The sequence below is a fragment of the Lampetra fluviatilis genome, chromosome 35 (assembly GCF_964198595.1).
Source record: "Lampetra fluviatilis chromosome 35, kcLamFluv1.1, whole genome shotgun sequence".
NCBI classification, from domain to species: Eukaryota; Metazoa; Chordata; class Hyperoartia; order Petromyzontiformes; family Petromyzontidae; genus Lampetra; species Lampetra fluviatilis.
The window spans coordinates 4,240,237-4,259,978 of record NC_136309.1 but is presented as its reverse complement, the minus strand read 5'-3'; the positions used below and the strand labels follow the sequence as shown (position 1 = coordinate 4,259,978).

Genomic DNA, 19,742 nt, shown 5'->3' with positions numbered 1-19,742 from the left:
CCCTCCTGAAAAATGAGGCATGGGACTCGGGTGAAGCGCTTTTCTTGCGTGGCAAACAAGCCGAATGAGGAAATAAAATACAAAATAAATAAATCGGGAACACATCCCTCATGTGTTCGCTGCGGTGGAAAGGGCTGCACATGTTTAATTAATATCGTCGTTACTGTACATTATATTTCTATCTCGCCCATTAAAGCACAATGCCCATGGGTTTACTGGCTGTTAGCAGCAAGCTATGTGTATGCATGCAAACATCAAAGACAAAGATCCCCCGTGTAGCCTTTAACAGGCTGTTAATGGCAAGTGCAGTTAGCGAGCAATTTTGATGGATAAGTGGCGTGGCCAAAAGCACGTCCGGTCGCCTTTGTCTCCCCAATGATGATGGTTTACACGTCGCACCAGGTACTCGTTTGAGGCCGAGTCGACCTAGGGGTGGCCCAGAACCGGCTCAGATATTTCGTCACCGATGCATGCTGGCCGTGAGCGTGACTCGAACTCGGTTCGACGTTTTTGTTGTTGTTGGTGTTGGTGTTGGTTCCGTTTGCAGCGCACTGCGCTAACCACTGCGCCACCGCTCCTCACACGCACGCGTGCATTCAAACGACAAAGATCCCCCGTATAACCTTAACAGACTGTTGGGGCAAGTGCTGTTAGCGAGCACCTATGAAGGCCGGCACGGCACACGAGGGGGTGGGTGGCCAACACCACGCCCGGCCGCCTTTATCTCCCTAATGGCGATCTTTACACATCGTACCAGGTACTCATTTGAGGCTGAGTCGACCTAGGGGAGGCTCGGAACCGGTTCAGATAATCGTCACTGGTGTTGGCCGTGAGCGGGAAGCGAACCCGGGTCGTCAGGTTCATAGCGCAGCGTGATAACCGCTACACTACCGCTCCCCACGCATTCAAACAAACACACACGCGCACACACACTCCCAACGCCGCAGTTCCTGATGGGATGTTTGTGCGATCCGCACTGCAGCATCGATGCAGTAAGGGCTGCAGGGGATCGTGTGTGTGTGTGTGAAGAGGATTGTGTGTGTATGTATGTGGGATGTGTGTGGATGTGTGTGGGATGTGTGTGTACGTGTGGGATGTGTGTATGTGTGATGTGTACGTGTGTGGGATGTGTATGTGGCTGTCAACTCCACCGTTCGTCACAATTCATACACGGCCATGGGTATACACCTGATTGCATTTTCTTTATCATCTTGATCGTCATCGTTATCCGCAGCAGGAGCAGCACACGACATGCGCTCTCGTCCGCAACAAAATCAGCAGCAGCTGCAGGAATGGCAGCAGCAGCAGCAGTACCACCACTATAAACGTCATCGATGTGTCTAATTCCACTGATTTATTTAAACCTTTTCCTGTCCTCCTCTGTGTAGGAAAATGTAGCATGGGATGGCTGAGTCCAACATCCTCGATCTAGGTGCTCTTCGTGGAAGCGAATGCCATTGATTTCTCAAGGAGCTCTACCAGAGGAAGAAATGCAATTCAAGTAACAAATGGAGACCCGTGTTCTTAATGTTTGGTTGGTCAAAGGTCTTCCACCAATTGCCCCAAGCATCGTCTTCACAAGCTTCATCCTCCTCTTCCTCCTCCACAGAGGCCTTTTACAGCACCTCCGATTATCACTGATGACTACGTACGATGCGAAAGAAGTTCAACGCACGTACGTACGTACGTGCATGTGTAGTGGGTTCCAATCAGACGGAGACGACTTAGTCGGAGGCACACTTATGTATTTAACACCCGGGCAATAATACAATTCTGGAGGGGGTAGCGGCCCCTTCACCCGTGTTACAGGGATCTCCCACGAGCTCTATCCCCAGCTATCCTCGGCTCAGTTCCTCCACTGGGTCCTAGGCAGAGGTCGCAAACGGGTTTTGATTCCTTACCCGTACCCGGCTGCACCAGGCTCGCAAATAGGTTCCCTACCCGTACCCTACCCGAAATGAGTGACAAACGGTGACTCACCAGTGACTCACGGCCTACCCGTACCCGGCCGCACCATGGTCGCAAACGGGTACCCGTACCCGGCCGGGTACGGGTAGCCGGGTATCGGGTAGGGTACGGGTACCCGGTTGCGTCCTCTGATCCTAGGGGAGGCTAACCGATCCGGCCCTGGTTCAGCACGGATCCCGGCACCTTTAACCATCAGACAGACCGGCTCTTACAAGAGCGTCGGCTCTGAGGCTCTTAGTTCCGCTCCGCTGGCTTGCCCTGCTCGGCCCTGACAAAGACGGCGAGCCAGGGGAGTTCCAGGGCCTATCTGCTGGTCTTCTTTCTTCACTGGTTGAAGCTTACACACTGGGACCACGAGCCCTCCGGCTCCCCGCCTTTTATAGCAATCGCCCCCCGAGGGGTGGAGCTGTGGGGGATCCCAGCGTGAACCGTTTGCGGACGTGGGTGTAGACACCCGTGTAGCGTGTGGGAGCAGACACCCGTGTGTGTTTGTCAGCTCCCCCTTAACACCCCTTAACACTTCGATTTAAAGCTTTCGTGACTGCAGGGATTCATCTTCTTGGTTCTTTCGGTAAAGTCACGTAGAAGGGAAGTAACAAAATAATAAAAATAAAACATAATAAAATAATTCTCACGACGTTTCGGCCACAATGCAAGCAGCCGTCCTCAGGAGAAGAACAGGTCTGTCGAAAAGACAGACCTGTGTTCATTCAGACGCTGTCTTTCCGACAGGCCTGTTCTTCACCTGAGGACGGCTGCTTGCATTGTGGCCGAAACGTCGTGAGAATTATTTTATTATGTTTTATTTTTATTATTTTATTACTTCCCTTCTACGTGATTTTACCGAAAGAACCAAGAAGATGAACCCCTTAACACCACTACACATGCTGAGACCGTCACGTGACGTGGCCGAATGCTTGCTGTGAGCAGGTCACGGGACAGATCCAGGTGTTATTGTGGGTTAACTGAGATGCAATATATACAGAGAGTATGGCACCGCAGTGGCGAGATGTTAACTCCCTCGCTAGGTATGCAGGAGGTTGGTGGGTTCGATCCATACACTGACGCTTGTATATTTACAGTTTGCAGTGTCTCTCTCTCTCTCCCCGCGGTCGCGTGGATTTTTCTCCGGGTCCTCCGGTTTTTCCCTCCACATGAAGAAACATGCTTTTAGAGCGTTTGGCTGCTATACATTTCCACATGATAAGCCACTTCGTTGAGCTATCATTTGTGGCCAGGTCGCTTCCGAAAAATATCTGTGTAGCTCAGTGTGCCTTACCTCGTAAAATGAAAGTAAACGTTGAAAATGTTTTTATAGTTTCGTGGCGATGTTTACACACTTCACCAGATGCTCATATGAGGCTGCTGAGGACTGGATTCAAACTATCTTCACTGGTGTTGACCGTGAGCCGGGTTCCTGCTCCCAACAAACACACAAACGCATGCTAGCTCTCTCTCTCTCTCACACACACACAGATATACAATCACACAACGCACACACACACACAACGGACTCAATTCCCTACATCAAATAATTACAAAGAAATCGATGTCATCATTGGCGTAGAGCGGGGCCCTGGTGCAAGGAATTACATGGCTCCCCGACCACTCCACTCTTCATAGCCCACAGCCTGTGTTCCCTCCGGGCCACGGCCTCGGTGCAAGTTGCCACATCCTGACCACTCGACAGCTGCAACCTGCATGCATCATCATTCATATTTATTCCGAAAAAAAGTGCGTGTACACGTGCAAATATAGCGTACCACGTTGGAGAAGGATTGTCTTTAAAGAGATGTGTGGGGTATGTTTTGATCTCTCCAATCGTTTCCCTTCTTACATCCTTACATCAATAAAGGTTAACGGGGCAGCACTGCAAACGCTTGCTCCCGCTACTTATGTACGCTGAACTTTGTTCGCACCGTACGTAGACAATTGGAGGTGCGGGGGAAGGTCTAGGGACTCCGCTAAAGGTCATTCAGGTGAACCCCTCCAAAGGGTATTTGGCCTACTCTTCCAAGCTGGCCGTACGTGGTGGTAGAGGTGGGAGTATCCACACTTTACCCCACCACATGCAACCTAACCAACTGTGGTTTACACATTTATCCTGACTGCTGGGTGGACAGACAGGGGAAAGAAAGGTGGAGGGCAGTGTGATTTAATAAATGATTGTTCCAATGTCTCAACTACCTTGCTGATGTTCTTAGGTTTTTTCCGGTAAAGTCACGTAGGTAAAACATTAAAATTAATAAAAGTAAAATAAAATAAAAATCACGACGTTTCGGAGGCAACACAAGCTTCCGTCTTCAGGTGGAACCGTCACAGCCACGACAGCTGTATCAAGTAAATGAGAGATTGCAGGAGCTCATTACCTTGATACAGCTGTCGTGGCTTGGACGGTTCCACCTGAAGACGGAAGCTTGTGTTGCCTCCGAAACGTCGTGATTTTTATTTTATTTTACTTTTATTAATTTTAATGTTTTACCTACGTGACTTTACCGAAAAAACCTAAGAATATGAATCCTTGCAGTCACGAAAGCTTCAAATCTAGAATGTGTATTTTGTTTTATTTTACTTTTATTAATTTAAATTTTTTTACCTACGTGACTTTACCGAAAAAACCTAAGAATATGAATCCTTGCAGTCACGAAAGCTTCAAATCTAGAATTTTTATTTTGTTTTATTTTACTTTTATTAATTTAATTTTTTTTACCTACGTGACTTTACCGAAAAAACCTAAGCATATGAATCCTTGCAGTCACGAAAGCTTCAAATCTAGAATTTTTATTTTGTTTTATTTTACTTTTATTAATTTAATTTTTTTTACCTACGTGACTTTACCGAAAAAACCTAAGAATATGAATCCTTGCAGTCACGAAAGCTTCAAATCTAGAATTTTTATTTTGTTTTATTTTACTTTTATTAATTTAATTTTTTTTACCTACGTGACTTTACCGAAAAAACCTAAGAATATGAATCCTTGCAGTCACGAAAGCTTCAAATCTAGAATTTTTATTTTGTTTAATTTTACTTTTATTAATTTAATTTTTTTTACCTACGTGACTTTACCGAAAAAACCTAAGAATATGAATCCTTGCAGTCACGAAAGCTTCACATCTAGAATCACCTTGCTGATCTCGTCAAGCAACATAAGCCATCACGCAAACTCCGGTCATCGTTCGCAGCAGTGTGGTTCTTCCAGAGGTGTGGACTCGAGTCATGTGACTTGGACTCGAGTCAGACTCGAGTCATGAATTTGATGACTTGCGACTCGACTTGGACTTGCATAACAATGACTTTGTCCCACCTATGAGATGTGGACTCGAGTCATGTGACTTTGCAGAGGTGTGGACTCGAGTCATGTGACTTGGACTCGAGTCAGACTCGAGTCATGAATTTGATGACTTGCGACTCGACTTGGACTTGCATAACAATGACTTTGTCCCACCTATGAGATGTGGACTCGAGTCATGTGACTTGGACTCGAGTCAGACTCGAGTCATGAATTTGATGACTTGCGACTCGACTTGGACTTGCATAACAATGACTTTGTCCCACCTATGAGATGTGGACTCGAGTCATGTGACTTGGACTCGAGTCAGACTCGAGTCATGAATTTGATGACTTGCGACTCGACTTGGACTTGCATAACAATGACTTTGTCCCACCTATGAGATGTGGACTCGAGTCATGTGACTTTGCAGAGGTGTGGACTCGAGTCATGTGACTTGGACTCGAGTCAGACTCGAGTCATGAATTTGATGACTTGCGACTCGACTTGGACTTGCATAACAATGACTTTGTCCCACCTATGAGATGTGGACTCGAGTCATGTGACTTGGACTCGAGTCAGACTCGAGTCATGAATTTGATGACTTGCGACTCGACTTGGACTTGCATAACAATGACTTTGTCCCACCTATGAGATGTGGACTCGAGTCATGTGACTTGGACTCGAGTCAGACTCGAGTCATGAATTTGATGACTTGCGACTCGACTTGGACTTGCATAACAATGACTTTGTCCCACCTATGAGATGTGGACTCGAGTCATGTGACTTGGACTCGAGTCAGACTCGAGTCATGAATTTGATGACTTGCGACTCGACTTGGACTTGCATAACAATGACTTTGTCCCACCTATGAGATGTGGACTCGAGTCATGTGACTTGGACTCGAGTCAGACTCGAGTCATGAATTTGATGACTTGCGACTCGACTTGGACTTGCATAACAATGACTTTGTCCCACCTATGAGATGTGGACTCGAGTCATGTGACTTGGACTCGAGTCAGACTCGAGTCATGAATTTGATGACTTGCGACTCGACTTGGACTTGCATAACAATGACTTTGTCCCACCTATGAGATGTGGACTCGAGTCATGTGACTTGGACTCGAGTCAGACTCGAGTCATGAATTTGATGACTTGCGACTCGACTTGGACTTGCATAACAATGACTTTGTCCCACCTATGAGATGTGGACTCGAGTCATGTGACTTGGACTCGAGTCAGACTCGAGTCATGAATTTGATGACTTGCGACTCGACTTGGACTTGCATAACAATGACTTTGTCCCACCTATGAGATGTGGACTCGAGTCATGTGACTTGGACTCGAGTCAGACTCGAGTCATGAATTTGATGACTTGCGACTCGACTTGGACTTGCATAACAATGACTTTGTCCCACCTATGAGATGTGGACTCGAGTCATGTGACTTGGACTCGAGTCAGACTCGAGTCATGAATTTGATGACTTGCGACTCGACTTGGACTTGCATAACAATGACTTTGTCCCACCTATGAGATGTGGACTCGAGTCATGTGACTTGGACTCGAGTCAGACTCGAGTCATGAATTTGATGACTTGCGACTCGACTTGGACTTGCATAACAATGACTTTGTCCCACCTATGAGATGTGGACTCGAGTCACGTGACTTGGACTCGAGTCAGACTCGAGTCATGAATTTGATGACTTGCGACTCGACTTGGACTTGCATAACAATGACTTTGTCCCACCTATGAGATGTGGACTCGAGTCATGTGACTTGGACTCGAGTCAGACTCGAGTCATGAATTTGATGACTTGCGACTCGACTTGGACTTGCATAACAATGACTTTGTCCCACCTATGAGATGTGGACTCGAGTCATGTGACTTGGACTCGAGTCAGACTCGAGTCATGAATTTGATGACTTGCGACTCGACTTGGACTTGCATAACAATGACTTTGTCCCACCTATGAGATGTGGACTCGAGTCATGTGACTTGGACTCGAGTCAGACTCGAGTCATGAATTTGATGACTTGCGACTCGACTTGGACTTGCATAACAATGACTTTGTCCCACCTATGAGATGTGGACTCGAGTCATGTGACTTGGACTCGAGTCAGACTCGAGTCATGAATTTGATGACTTGCGACTCGACTTGGACTTGCATAACAATGACTTTGTCCCACCTATGAGATGTGGACTCGAGTCACGTGACTTGGACTCGAGTCAGACTCGAGTCATGAATTTGATGACTTGCGACTCGACTTGGACTTGCATAACAATGACTTTGTCCCACCTATGAGATGTGGACTCGAGTCATGTGACTTGGACTCGAGTCAGACTCGAGTCATGAATTTGATGACTTGCGACTCGACTTGGACTTGCATAACAATGACTTTGTCCCACCTATGAGATGTGGACTCGAGTCATGTGACTTGGACTCGAGTCAGACTCGAGTCATGAATTTGATGACTTGCGACTCGACTTGGACTTGCATAACAATGACTTTGTCCCACCTATGAGATGTGGACTCGAGTCATGTGACTTGGACTCGAGTCAGACTCGAGTCATGAATTTGATGACTTGCGACTCGACTTGGACTTGCATAACAATGACTTTGTCCCACCTATGAGATGTGGACTCGAGTCATGTGACTTGGACTCGAGTCAGACTCGAGTCATGAATTTGATGACTTGCGACTCGACTTGGACTTGCATAACAATGACTTTGTCCCACCTATGAGATGTGGACTCGAGTCATGTGACTTGGACTCGAGTCAGACTCGAGTCATGAATTTGATGACTTGCGACTCGACTTGGACTTGCATAACAATGACTTTGTCCCACCTATGAGATGTGGACTCAAGTCATGTGACTTGGACTCGAGTCAGACTCGAGTCATGAATTTGATGACTTGCGACTCGACTTGGACTTGCATAACAATGACTTTGTCCCACCTATGAGATGTGGACTCGAGTCATGTGACTTGGACTCGAGTCAGACTCGAGTCATGAATTTGATGACTTGCGACTCGACTTGGACTTGCATAACAATGACTTTGTCCCACCTATGAGATGTGGACTCGAGTCATGTGACTTGGACTCGAGTCAGACTCGAGTCATGAATTTGATGACTTGCGATTCGACTTGGACTTGCATAACAATGACTTTGTCCCACCTATGAGATGTGGACTCGAGTCATGTGACTTGGACTCGAGTCAGACTCGAGTCATGAATTTGATGACTTGCGACTCGACTTGGACTTGCATAACAATGACTTTGTCCCACCTATGAGATGTGGACTCGAGTCATGTGACTTGGACTCGAGTCAGACTCGAGTCATGAATTTGATGACTTGCGACTCGACTTGGACTTGCATAACAATGACTTTGTCCCACCTATGAGATGTGGACTCGAGTCATGTGACTTGGACTCGAGTCAGACTCGAGTCATGAATTTGATGACTTGCGACTCGACTTGGACTTGCATAACAATGACTTTGTCCCACCTATGAGATGTGGACTCGAGTCATGTGACTTGGACTCGAGTCAGACTCGAGTCATGAATTTGATGACTTGCGACTCGACTTGGACTTGCATAACAATGACTTTGTCCCACCTATGAGATGTGGACTCGAGTCATGTGACTTGGACTCGAGTCAGACTCGAGTCATGAATTTGATGACTTGCGACTCGACTTGGACTTGCATAACAATGACTTTGTCCCACCTATGAGATGTGGACTCGAGTCATGTGACTTGGACTCGAGTCAGACTCGAGTCATGAATTTGATGACTTGCGACTCGACTTGGACTTGCATAACAATGACTTTGTCCCACCTCTGGGTTCTTCACTAAACATCGAACAAAGACGGCCACTGCATCGCGCGCTTTCAGACGCTATGCACTTTCAAATCTAGAATGAAAGCTCATTTCCGTAGAGCTGCTTTTTGTGTTTGGTTTGTTGACCTTCCCACGCACCTCCGATAAGCACGGCTGGCTACGCACGGTGCGAAAGAAGTTCACAATAAATTTCGATTGAAAGCTTTCGTGACTGCAGGGATTCATCTTCTTGGTTCTTTCGGTACAGTCACGTAGAATGGAAATAATAAAATAATAAAAATAAAAACATAATAAAATAATTCTCACGACGTTTCGGCCACAACGCAAGCAGCCGTCCTTTATTCCATTCGACGTGACTTTACCGAAAGAACCAAGAAGAAGTTCACAATACATACGTGCAACTTCCGCGCCAGGAGATCGAATCGAACCTAGGCACACCGGAGTGCAAGTCTAGTGAATGTGCTAAGCAATGCCCCGCAGTACCAATGAAGAGTACTTATTGACCAAACAAGCAAATTGGAAACTCATTATAATGACGGAGCCCCAAGCAGAGAGAGCAGGAAATCCATTATCGTCCCATGTATTGAACCGAAGTATCGCTGGAAGGGAGGAATGACGTGATTATTATATATTGCAAATATATAGTCACAAATTAACACCGTAGTGAAAATACGTGTAAATTGGATTTTTTTTTAATGCAGGAAAACGACATTTCCTTTAATGGGACTCACGGGGCCAGAGGCATAACGTTTGTACGATACACACACATACACGACACGCACTGTGGGTCTGTTTTAGGCAGTGGTGGCGCTTTGGATTAATAACAAACTCAGCAAAAGCTCAGGGTCCCAAGTGTATGGATCAAAAGGATGGCCCAGATCCATGAGAAGTAAAAAAAAATTAACCCGTAAAAACAAAGTTTTTCACTATAAATTCTTTATATGCGTGGCATCTGTTTTTCTTGAGTAAGAGTTTCATTTTTATCACATTGGTATTTTTAATGAAATATGAAAAAAAAATGTTCCTAAAAAGTGGAAAATTTTGGAAAAAAATTTTCACGAAAATAAATAGTCACGCACAACGAGTCTGTGTGCAAAATGTCAGCTCGATTGGATCACGGGAAGTGGGTTAAAAAATGACCGAAAGATTTGCACGGTCGTAAGCGCGCAAGCAAGCAAGCAAGTGAACTTAATATAAAGGATTTAAAAACAACGGCGGTGCAGCCAAATATTCGAATTAATAAATAAAACATCAAAAATGCAAAAAAGGTCTCACCATTCTCATAGAAATAATGAGATAATAATTGCTATTAGTCCATGAACGTATTTCTTTCGCAAACCTGTGATATAATTCAGATGTTATGTAACTTGTCTGAGACATGTTTGTCGTGAGGCGACTCGCTGAAATAAATTAGTTTGTTAATTATATCACAACACTTGAAACCGGTCCAGAGTTTGTTTGCTTTAAACAAAAAATGCTGCTTTGAAAATATTGGGTCTGGAAAGCCATGAGCATGATAATATTTTTAAAATGTACATCTGGAGACAGAATTGAGATCGACTCATGTGCGTTTTTGTTTTGCTTCATCCAGCAACTGTAGTTATGCACTTTTAAATCGAGAGAAAAAAATTTGAATTTTTTCAGAACTGCTTTATGTGTGTTAGTTTGTTGTCCTTCCCCCACACCTCCGTTGAGCACGGTCGGCTATGTACCGTGCGAAAGAAGTTCAACATTGAGAGATCTAAACCTGACCTTCACCAACTAAAAACCGCTACTGATCCCAGGGTGGTGAAGTATGGCCAATAAAACACCCCCCCCCCCCCACCCCCCAAGACCGACCCATCATGGGGAAGGTGGCCTTCATCCAGTAGTGGATTGACAACAGCCTTGCACGTTGTTATTGTTTAACGTATTGTTGGAGTTTCAGTGCATTGCTGCATGCAGCACAATAGCGCCGCGGTCTGATCGCAGTTTTGTATGTATTTTGAACTTCTTTCGCACCGTACGTAGCCAACCATGCTAATAGGAGGTGCGGCGACAGAAATATACATGCCAATGTCGAGGTTTGCAAGTCACGACGAGAGGGCTTCAGCAGAGCGAGAGAGAGATAGAGAGAGAGTTCGTGTCGTGTTGCTCTTCATATTCAGTTGAATGAGCCTGTCTTTAATGTATCCCGATGGGTCTCTGTACATCTCTATGGGTCTCTATGCGTCTCTGTATCTGACGGGTTTCCTATATGGCCCGTAGCTTGGGTTTCATGGCGACAATCGCACCACTGTGGCCTGTCTTTAGTGTATCCCTATCGGTCTCTGTGTATCTCTATGGGTCTCTATGCGTCTCTGTTTCTAGATGGGTTTCCTATATGGCCAATGGTTTGGGTTGAATGGCCACAATCACACCGACAGAGACTGGCCTTTTAATTTCCCATTCATGACGGAGATGCGAACATCGGAGGCCTGTTGTTGACGTTCTTTGCGGTTGATGGTTAACACCATTCGTTGTAGGAATTTCATCGCTCTATCCCAGTGGTCTTCATTGCAAGGCCCGCGGGCCACTGGCGGCCCCTGGTGGCCTTTAGTGCGGCCCCCGAAACTACACGAATGTGAGAACATCTCCCATTATCGCCGTGCTGTCAACCCCCCCCCCCCCCCAATGGTTTCAAATGGTGTGGCGGCCCTCACACTGATGATGTCTTATCGGCGAAAGTGCCATCCCACACCCCCCTCTCTCTGAAAGTGAGTGAATAACGCTGCTTTAGCCACTCCACTGCTGTATGAGGGCCCTCCCCTTGGGCATGCGGGTTTGCGGGTGTCGATTTGACCAGTGCGGCCAAGTCTAGGCTCCCCGCATTCACCCGGCAGCATAGAAGCAGGCACGCGGTACGCGTGATGGGATTTTGCTGCACTACTCAAGAGCAGCCAGACGCAGCACGTTCTGTATGATGCACAGCGGTCACCCGTCTAGAAGCACCTTTCACGTGCACATTTCTGCTTAGCTTGAGGTCGGGTCCATCCCAGGGTGAGCTACTCGGTAAGAAAAATGACATGTAACGTTGGTATAAAGTTGCGCCTACTGTTCCAACTACGCATGCCAAGGTTGGCATGCTTGCTAGGCATGCGTACTAGGAACCCAGATTTCAGTGAGGAGGGCCCTTGTCTAAACGTACCTGGTGGTTCGTCAGCATTGGTTCAAGCAAAAACGCAGAACCTGCTGCTGCCGAGACGATGTCATAGCCGGTCTAGAGTTTCGCTCGCACTGAAGCTATGCTGCATGTTGAACTTCTTTCGCACCGTACGTGTCCAACCGTGCTAATCGGCAGTCCCACGGCAGAGGCGGGGGGACAATGGGTTGTGTGGGAAATACGTTCTTGATATATTTACGTTATATGTATGCGACCAGATGGATACGTGCGACACATTGCCTCTCGTTCATTGCGTTGAATATTGACTTAAAGCTTTCGTGACTGCAGGAATTCATATTCTTGGGACTTTCGGTAAAGCCACGGAGATTGATACAAATTTATTTTATTATTTGATCTAGCTACGTGGCTTTAGGGGCCGCCCATAAATGACGTCACGCACCTAGGGGGGGGGGGGGGGTCAGACATTTGTGACGATGTGTGAGGAGAGGGGGGGGGGAGAAATGTGACGTCACATCAAAATGCGCAACTTTAAATAAATATAGACAACACGTTCTACTTAATTAAGTATACTTTTTAATAAATGTTTTCTCCTACAACATCAGAGTGCAGCGCCACATTAAATACGCACTACAATGACATTAGTTTAAAGCGATTTGAAGCATGTTTTATTTGGGGGGGGGGGGGTGCAGAGCTTTGTGACGTCATATTTGAGGGGGGGGGGGGTCTGACTTTTTGTGACGCCGTGTAACGAGGGGGGGGAGGGGGGCAAAAATCGTCCAAAATCGCGCGACGTCATTTATGGACGGCCCTTAAAGATCAAAAAATAAAAATATATATTTTTTAATTTGATCTATCTACGTGGCTTTACCGAAAGACACTAGAATATGTTAATTCCGTTGCTTAACAATCTCCACGACGCGAGTGTTCACTTTATAGCGCACAGCTGTCAACCCATACGGGTTGCCCGTATTCTTGTGGAGGGAGATTTAATTCTAGATTTGTAAAATAAAATAATAGAAGAAGTTAATAAATTAATTATTTTCCCATTTTACTTTTGTTAATTAATTTTTTTTACCTACGTGACTTTACCGAAAAAACCTAACAATATGGGAGATTTAATGTTCAGGTCCATACGGCGTACAGCCGTTTCAATATGGGAAAACAAATATCTGTCTATTTATACTCTTAGGTTTTTTCGGTAAAGTCACGTCGGTAAAACATAAAAAATAAAAGTAATAGAAATAATATAAATAAAATAATGTATTATTTTACAAGTGATTTTCTATTTTATTTTTATTTTATTTCTATTATTTTTATTATTATTTTTTTTCCTACGTGACTTTACCGAAAAAAACCTACGAGTATGAATCCTTGCAGTCACGAAAGCTTCAAATCTAGAATCTGTCTATTTGTTTGTGATGGGATGTTGGAGGATGAACGTTCAGATTTATAAGGGCACGGTGAGCCAACACGGTATGTAATAAGGTAGGGTTGCCAGATATGATAACGTGGTTGATTGTTGTGCTGTGAAGAAGGTGCCATTGCCCGAAACGTCGGCTATTTAACATCGCAAGGCGGGTTGTGTGTGTTGCTGTGGTTACTCTCCCAGCATTATCACGGGACGCCAATTTACATAGCTCAGTGGTGTATATAGGAATCGAACATATCGACTCCTACCCTCGATTCAACACGCGTCGTTATTCTCTCACTAACACGTAAGAATCGAACATATTACGATTCACTAGTGCATCGATTCCACTTGCTTACTTACTACGGGAATCGATCGCCTTCCTTAAATCAGATTCGTATCGATTTTCTTCAGCATCGCATGAGTTTTTTTTATTGTCGCTGTTTAAATCTTGTAAATATCCTTACAAATACTTGCGCCAAACGTCGCCGAACATTTATTTATAAACTTAACAAAAAACGCATCGAGTCTTTATTTATTTTTCGTAAACGCAAACGCGACCGGAAGTCGAGGCGCTCGAGGCGCTCGACTTCCGGCGCGACATCGTCTGGGTCCTCAACTCCGCCTGTTTGTCGCCGTGCGATAAACTCATTTCTTTTCATCTCCCACCCGCGTTTCACATCATCACACGACTCGCAACGTCAACACAATAAACGTGGCGCACGATGTATTCATTCGTGTGCTGAAGTTGTTGGGGTGGGTGGGGAAGGAGAGAGGGGGGGGGAATAGCTGCCCGCGTTTGAGGTAAGCCTCGGTGTGGTGATGGTTTACGTTGCTCTAATTCAATGGAACTGCGTTTAAAATAATGAGGTTTACGACGAACTTGGTAATGCATTCAGCAATGTACCGATAATAATCACCCCTCACCCTATTGCAGTGTTTATGTAGGCATGTGTGTATTGGACAATCAATCGGTTGAACTTTGTGACTGGACCCACCTGATGACGATTGCTTGTGTTGCGATCGAAACGTCGTGATCTGTTGATTTTCTCACTACGTGACTTTACCGAAAGAAACAAAGAGTGGATTCCTGCAGTCACGAAAGCTTCAAATCTAGATTGAGTACGGACCCGCTTGCTGTAATGCGGAATTTCCACCGTCAGACATTGTTATCAAATGCTGTAGTAATTATAAGAACCGTGCATTGTACATGTGTATACAGCCCTTTCTGTCAATCCACTGCTGGATAATGGCCTGCCCACGCCGTGTGGTTATTTGACCATACCGCACCACGCTGGTCAGTGTGTGAAGGTGTGGGGAGCATAGACGTGGGAGAAGAGTACACTCCAACGCAATTTTTTTCTGCACTACCTTCTGTTGACAACGTCGCCCCGCATCATCCTATAACACTGGGCATCTGTGTCCAGTAACACTATTTCGTCTGAGCCCACAGCGTTAAACGAATGCTCAGCCACGGCCGAGGTATTGGTCCTACCGTGTTTCAGATCTGCCTTGTGTTCACGAACACGGCCCGAGACATGTCGTGTAGTTTCCCCAATGTAACTGCTGCCGCATACACAACTTAGTTTGTAGACCACGGGGTATTGCATGTCAGGAATCACATCCTTCACAGATGGGATCAGATCACGAATTTTATGTACTGTGTTGAATCGAACCTGGATCTTGTGTTTGTTCATGATTTTGGAAATATTTTTGGTGACCCCTGCTATGTATGGCAAGGTGATGGTTTTGATTGGGTCCTCAGATGGTTCTCTCCCCACGGTTTGGGTGACAGTTTTTCGGATTGTGCGGTCCGAATATCCATTCATCTTGAGGGCTTGGTGTACGTGCCCCAGTTCACTGGCTAGGTGGTGCTGGTCGGAGATGCATCAGGCCCTATGGTGTGTCGGGTTTTGATGAGGGAATTTTTCTGGGCTGGATGGTGGTGGGAGTCAGGTTTTAGATGGGTGGCTTTCCTGTAGACAGTGTCCCAATGAGCCATCTGGTGCCATCTGGTCTCTTTTCGATTAACGTCCAAGAATGGTAACTTACCATCCTTTTCCACTTCCATGGTGAATTTGATGGCTTGAGTGTATGGAATTTATGTGGTTGGTTCAGTGCTAGCAGGTCATGTGGCCAGATGATGAACGTGTCATCTACGTATCTCTTCCACAAGGAAGGACGTAGGGTGGATGCCTGGATGGCATCTGTCTCAAATTTTTCCATGAAAACATTGGCTACCACTGGCGATAAGGGAGAACCCATTGGGGTACCTTCATCTTGTTTGTAGAATGTACCATTCCAGGTGAAGTAAGTGTTGGTAAGGCAGTGTCTCATCAGAGTTGGTACATCAGCATTCAGTCTTTTTGGACCAAATCTTCAATGATTGCAATGGTGTCAGGTACCAAAACTTTGGTGAACAGAGAGACTATATTAAAAACTAACAAGCAAATCACCTGTAGATAGTGAGATTCTAGATTTGAAGTTTTCGTGACTGCAAGGATCCATACTCTTTGGTTCTTTCGGTAAAGCCACGTGGGTGGAAAAAAAAAGTAAATTAAATCACGACGTTTCGATTGCAACACAAGCAATCATCATCAGGTGTGAAAACCACAACAATTTTTTTTTAGATAGTGAGATGTCTTTAATTAGAGAAACCAAGTGAGCTGAATTAAGTACAGCTGAGGTAGTCTTGCCAGTGAATAGAAGCAAGGCCTCAGGAAGACCATCTTTAGCCCTGCCCTCTTACCCTGAGGCTACACCCATCTTAGGCCTATATAAGACCATGTTTCAGTAGCTTTCTCTCTCTCACCTGAAGACGATTGCTTGTGTTGTGATCGAAACGTCATGATCTATTATTTTTCTATCTACTTGACTTCACCGAACGACCCAAAGAGTATCAATTCCTGCAGTCACGAAAGCTTTAAATCAAGATTTATTGAGTGGTGGTGAACAAAAATATGAAAGTGACTCAAAACTGTTACGTTAGCATGGTTGGCTACACACGGTGCAAAAATAAGTTCAACATACACACCACACCTTGCTCTGCCCATCCTTTTCTGTCACGCCAGACCTGCCCTCGCGGGTCCATCGTGAGCGATCGGAGAGAAGCCATGGCTGCCGTATTCGCGGCGCCTGTGCCGAGCGTGCTGGACCAGGCAGCGCTCGTCAAGAAATGTCTCCAGCAGGCGTACTCGCTCACCGACAGCAACACCCGTGAGTGTGCGGGAGGGCGCGAAAGGAGGGGGGCATCATTGGCATAGAAGCAGGATGATGAAAAACTTTTCTCTTGAGCCCAAAAAAAAATTCACACGTTGTGTATTTGTTTGTAATTGTGCGTAACACGTATTCACGTTTGTTCATGTACACGTGTGTTGTTTATATGGTTTGTGTTTTAATGTTGCACACGTGTGAACGGGCAGTGGAAGCTAAACTGATAAGATCTGACTGCTTCTAAACTCGCAAAGAGTTTTTCACCAAACTTATGAGACGACTACTGGTGATGAAAACTATTCTGACACCCTGTGTTGTTTTTCTTGCAGCCGATGAGGCGAAGTTGAAGGCTATGCAAGAAGTCAGTGAAAACTTTGAGGTAAGTGTTAATGTTAACCTTCATAGCAGGAGTCCGAATTGAATTATTCTAGAACATGAGTGAGGGACAGCATAGGATCTCAGTGGTGCCAACTGAGGTGATCTGACAAGGTATTAGGTCGCTGTGCCACCTGGCGATTTTCACGGCACATCTTTAAACATTTGTATTCATTTTGGTATTTCCATTCATGGGGGGAAGGAGGAGGGGGTTTGTGTGTTCTGCATTCGTAGTCATTTTTCTCTGCTCATTCCTCTCCTGGGCCATCATCTGCAAATCCACTCCCACAGTCCTTCATGGCCTGGTTCATCACCTCTTTCTGTGCATGTCTCTCAAGCCTCTGCCCTTGTGCACCCATGTCTATCATCTTTCTTCTAATTTGGATTTCCTCTATTGTTATCTTTTGAAAAGTACGGTACGTTATTTCCTCGTTCACGCTTTCCTGAAAAGTGCCCACGTTGAGCGAAAACGCTTAAAGCAAAACACGATTTTCCCATAAGAAGTAATGCAAAAAGTCGGGGTTGTGTTCCTTTTAAAAAAAATATGTGGAATCTGGTCAGCAGACAGGAACTGTGTAAAATTTCGATTTAAAGCTTTCGTGACTGCAAGGATTCATCTTCTTGGTTCTTTCGGTAAAGTCACGTTGAAGGGAAATAATAAAAAAATTCAACATAATAAAATAATTCTCAAGACGTTTCGGCCACAACGCAAGCAGCCGTCCTCAGGTGAAGAACAGGTCTGTTGGAAAGAAAGACGCTGTCTTTCCGACAGACCTGTTCTTCACCTGAGGGGACGGCTGCTTGCGTTGTGGCCGAAACGTTGTGAGAATTATTTTATTATGTTTTATTTTTTTATTATTTCCCTTCTACGTGACTTTACCGAAAGAACCAAGAAGAGGAACTGTGTATTCATATTGTCTTATTAAAATAACAAAGAACAACCTCCACAGCAGCCGGTCGACAAAGCCTCGCCATGGCTGTTGGTGCAGCGCTGAGCCCAGAGCCCTGCATTCCCCCCACCCCCCCCACCTTTATACTCTAACCAGATCCACCTCTCCTCTTAATCACACACTCTCTGTGTTGTATTGCATTATATTTTATTATATTTCTAAGTTTACTAGGTTTGTTTACTCTTTCATTTGTACCTGATGATGATTGCTTGCGTTGCAATCGAAACGTCGTATGCTATTATTTAATTAATTTTTCTTTCTGCGTGACTTTACCGAAAGAACCAAAGAATAACTCCTCACCCCCATGGCTTTGTGGTGTAAGCAATCAATAGAGAATGATATTATAAACAACGGAATACCCAGCTACTAATCAGCGCTATAAGTTGGAGTGCATACATTACCACTCGTGTTTTTAACAAGCATTTATAATCTTAATGCCTGTGCGTGTGTTTGGGCCTCATTACATTTGCTATGTGAGTTGAGGGATAGAGGGGGGGTGGGTGGGAAAGAAAGGATAGAGATATTATATGTAACAATTTTAATTTTTTTAATAATAAAAATGTATGCAACAAAATTCCACTTAGCTGAGGTGATGGTGGTGGTTGCTTGTTGTGGTGTTGGGTAGGGGGTGGAGGGGCGCTATGGGTACACCGTGTACTGTATCATTCCGCGTATATACAGTACCAAGAATTCTTATACAGCTGGGCCGTGTAACTCTCGAAAGTGGTTAGTCATCGACCGCTCAGAATGCGCCTTATAACGGTGCATGTCCTGCGTTGTGCGAAAAGTGTCCCCTCGTATAAGAACCGCGCCATAGCGGGGAAACGCGTTGTGTGTGAGCACGCGTTAGGCGAGGGCTTGCTCTGAAAAGTCCGTCTTCCTTGTGTTCCCGCGTGTTTGCACGCAGAATGTCACGACTTCGCCACAGTACCCATTCTTCCTGGAGCACGTGATCCCACGCTTCCTCACCTTCTTGCAGGATGGAGAGGTGCAGCACCTGCAGGAGAGACCTCTCCAGGTGAGCAACCCAGGTGTTCTCCCACTCCGATTTAAGCGAACACCTATTCGTGAAGACGGAACGATTCATCGTTGGAAGTTGTTTCTCACGCTCGCTTGTGCTCACGGATACACGCGTTGAATCATGCGTGCAGGGATATTTTATTTACAATACGTATGATTATATATACAGGAAAAGCTATGTTAATCGGCACTTTACTATCCGGAATGCTCTCTTAACCGACAGCCATCTGGCTTCTTGCTGTGTGCTTCTCAACGATCTGTTGATTACGGGAACTTTAAGACGGTGCCGTGTGGTGTCGCTAGCGGCAGCCTCAATTGTAAACACCGGCCTCCCGCCATTGATCATATTGTGATTGTGCTGTACAGTATCATGACTTTGTAGACTGTACTCTAAACTGCCCCACTGCTTCTCTACAATCAACTTAGAATGGTCTGCAACTGACTGGTGACTACCTCTGTTAAAATAGTATGTTATTTCTTGTATCTTCGTAAAAATGTGGACTTCGTTTATTTAGTCTTGAAAAGTTAATGAACTTGGAAAATTTGGTGAACCATAA

General features: G+C 45.3%; 1 protein-coding gene across 8 annotated transcripts in view; it reads left to right on the top strand.

The window, feature by feature from the left end:
• The first annotated feature begins 14,211 nt into the window (after positions 1-14,211).
• Positions 14,212-19,742, top strand: part of TRRAP (transformation/transcription domain associated protein) — a 143,069-nt gene continuing 137,538 nt past the window's right edge. For all 8 annotated transcript variants that reach the window (XM_078872757.1, XM_078872760.1, XM_078872759.1 and 5 more), the window contains exons 1-4: positions 14,212-14,431; positions 16,699-16,843; positions 17,170-17,219; positions 19,073-19,183. In XM_078872757.1, the coding sequence (XP_078728883.1) occupies positions 16,741-16,843; positions 17,170-17,219; positions 19,073-19,183 (264 nt within the window). In that variant the 5' untranslated portion in view covers positions 14,212-14,431; positions 16,699-16,740. The remainder of the gene's footprint in view (positions 14,432-16,698; positions 16,844-17,169; positions 17,220-19,072; positions 19,184-19,742) is intronic.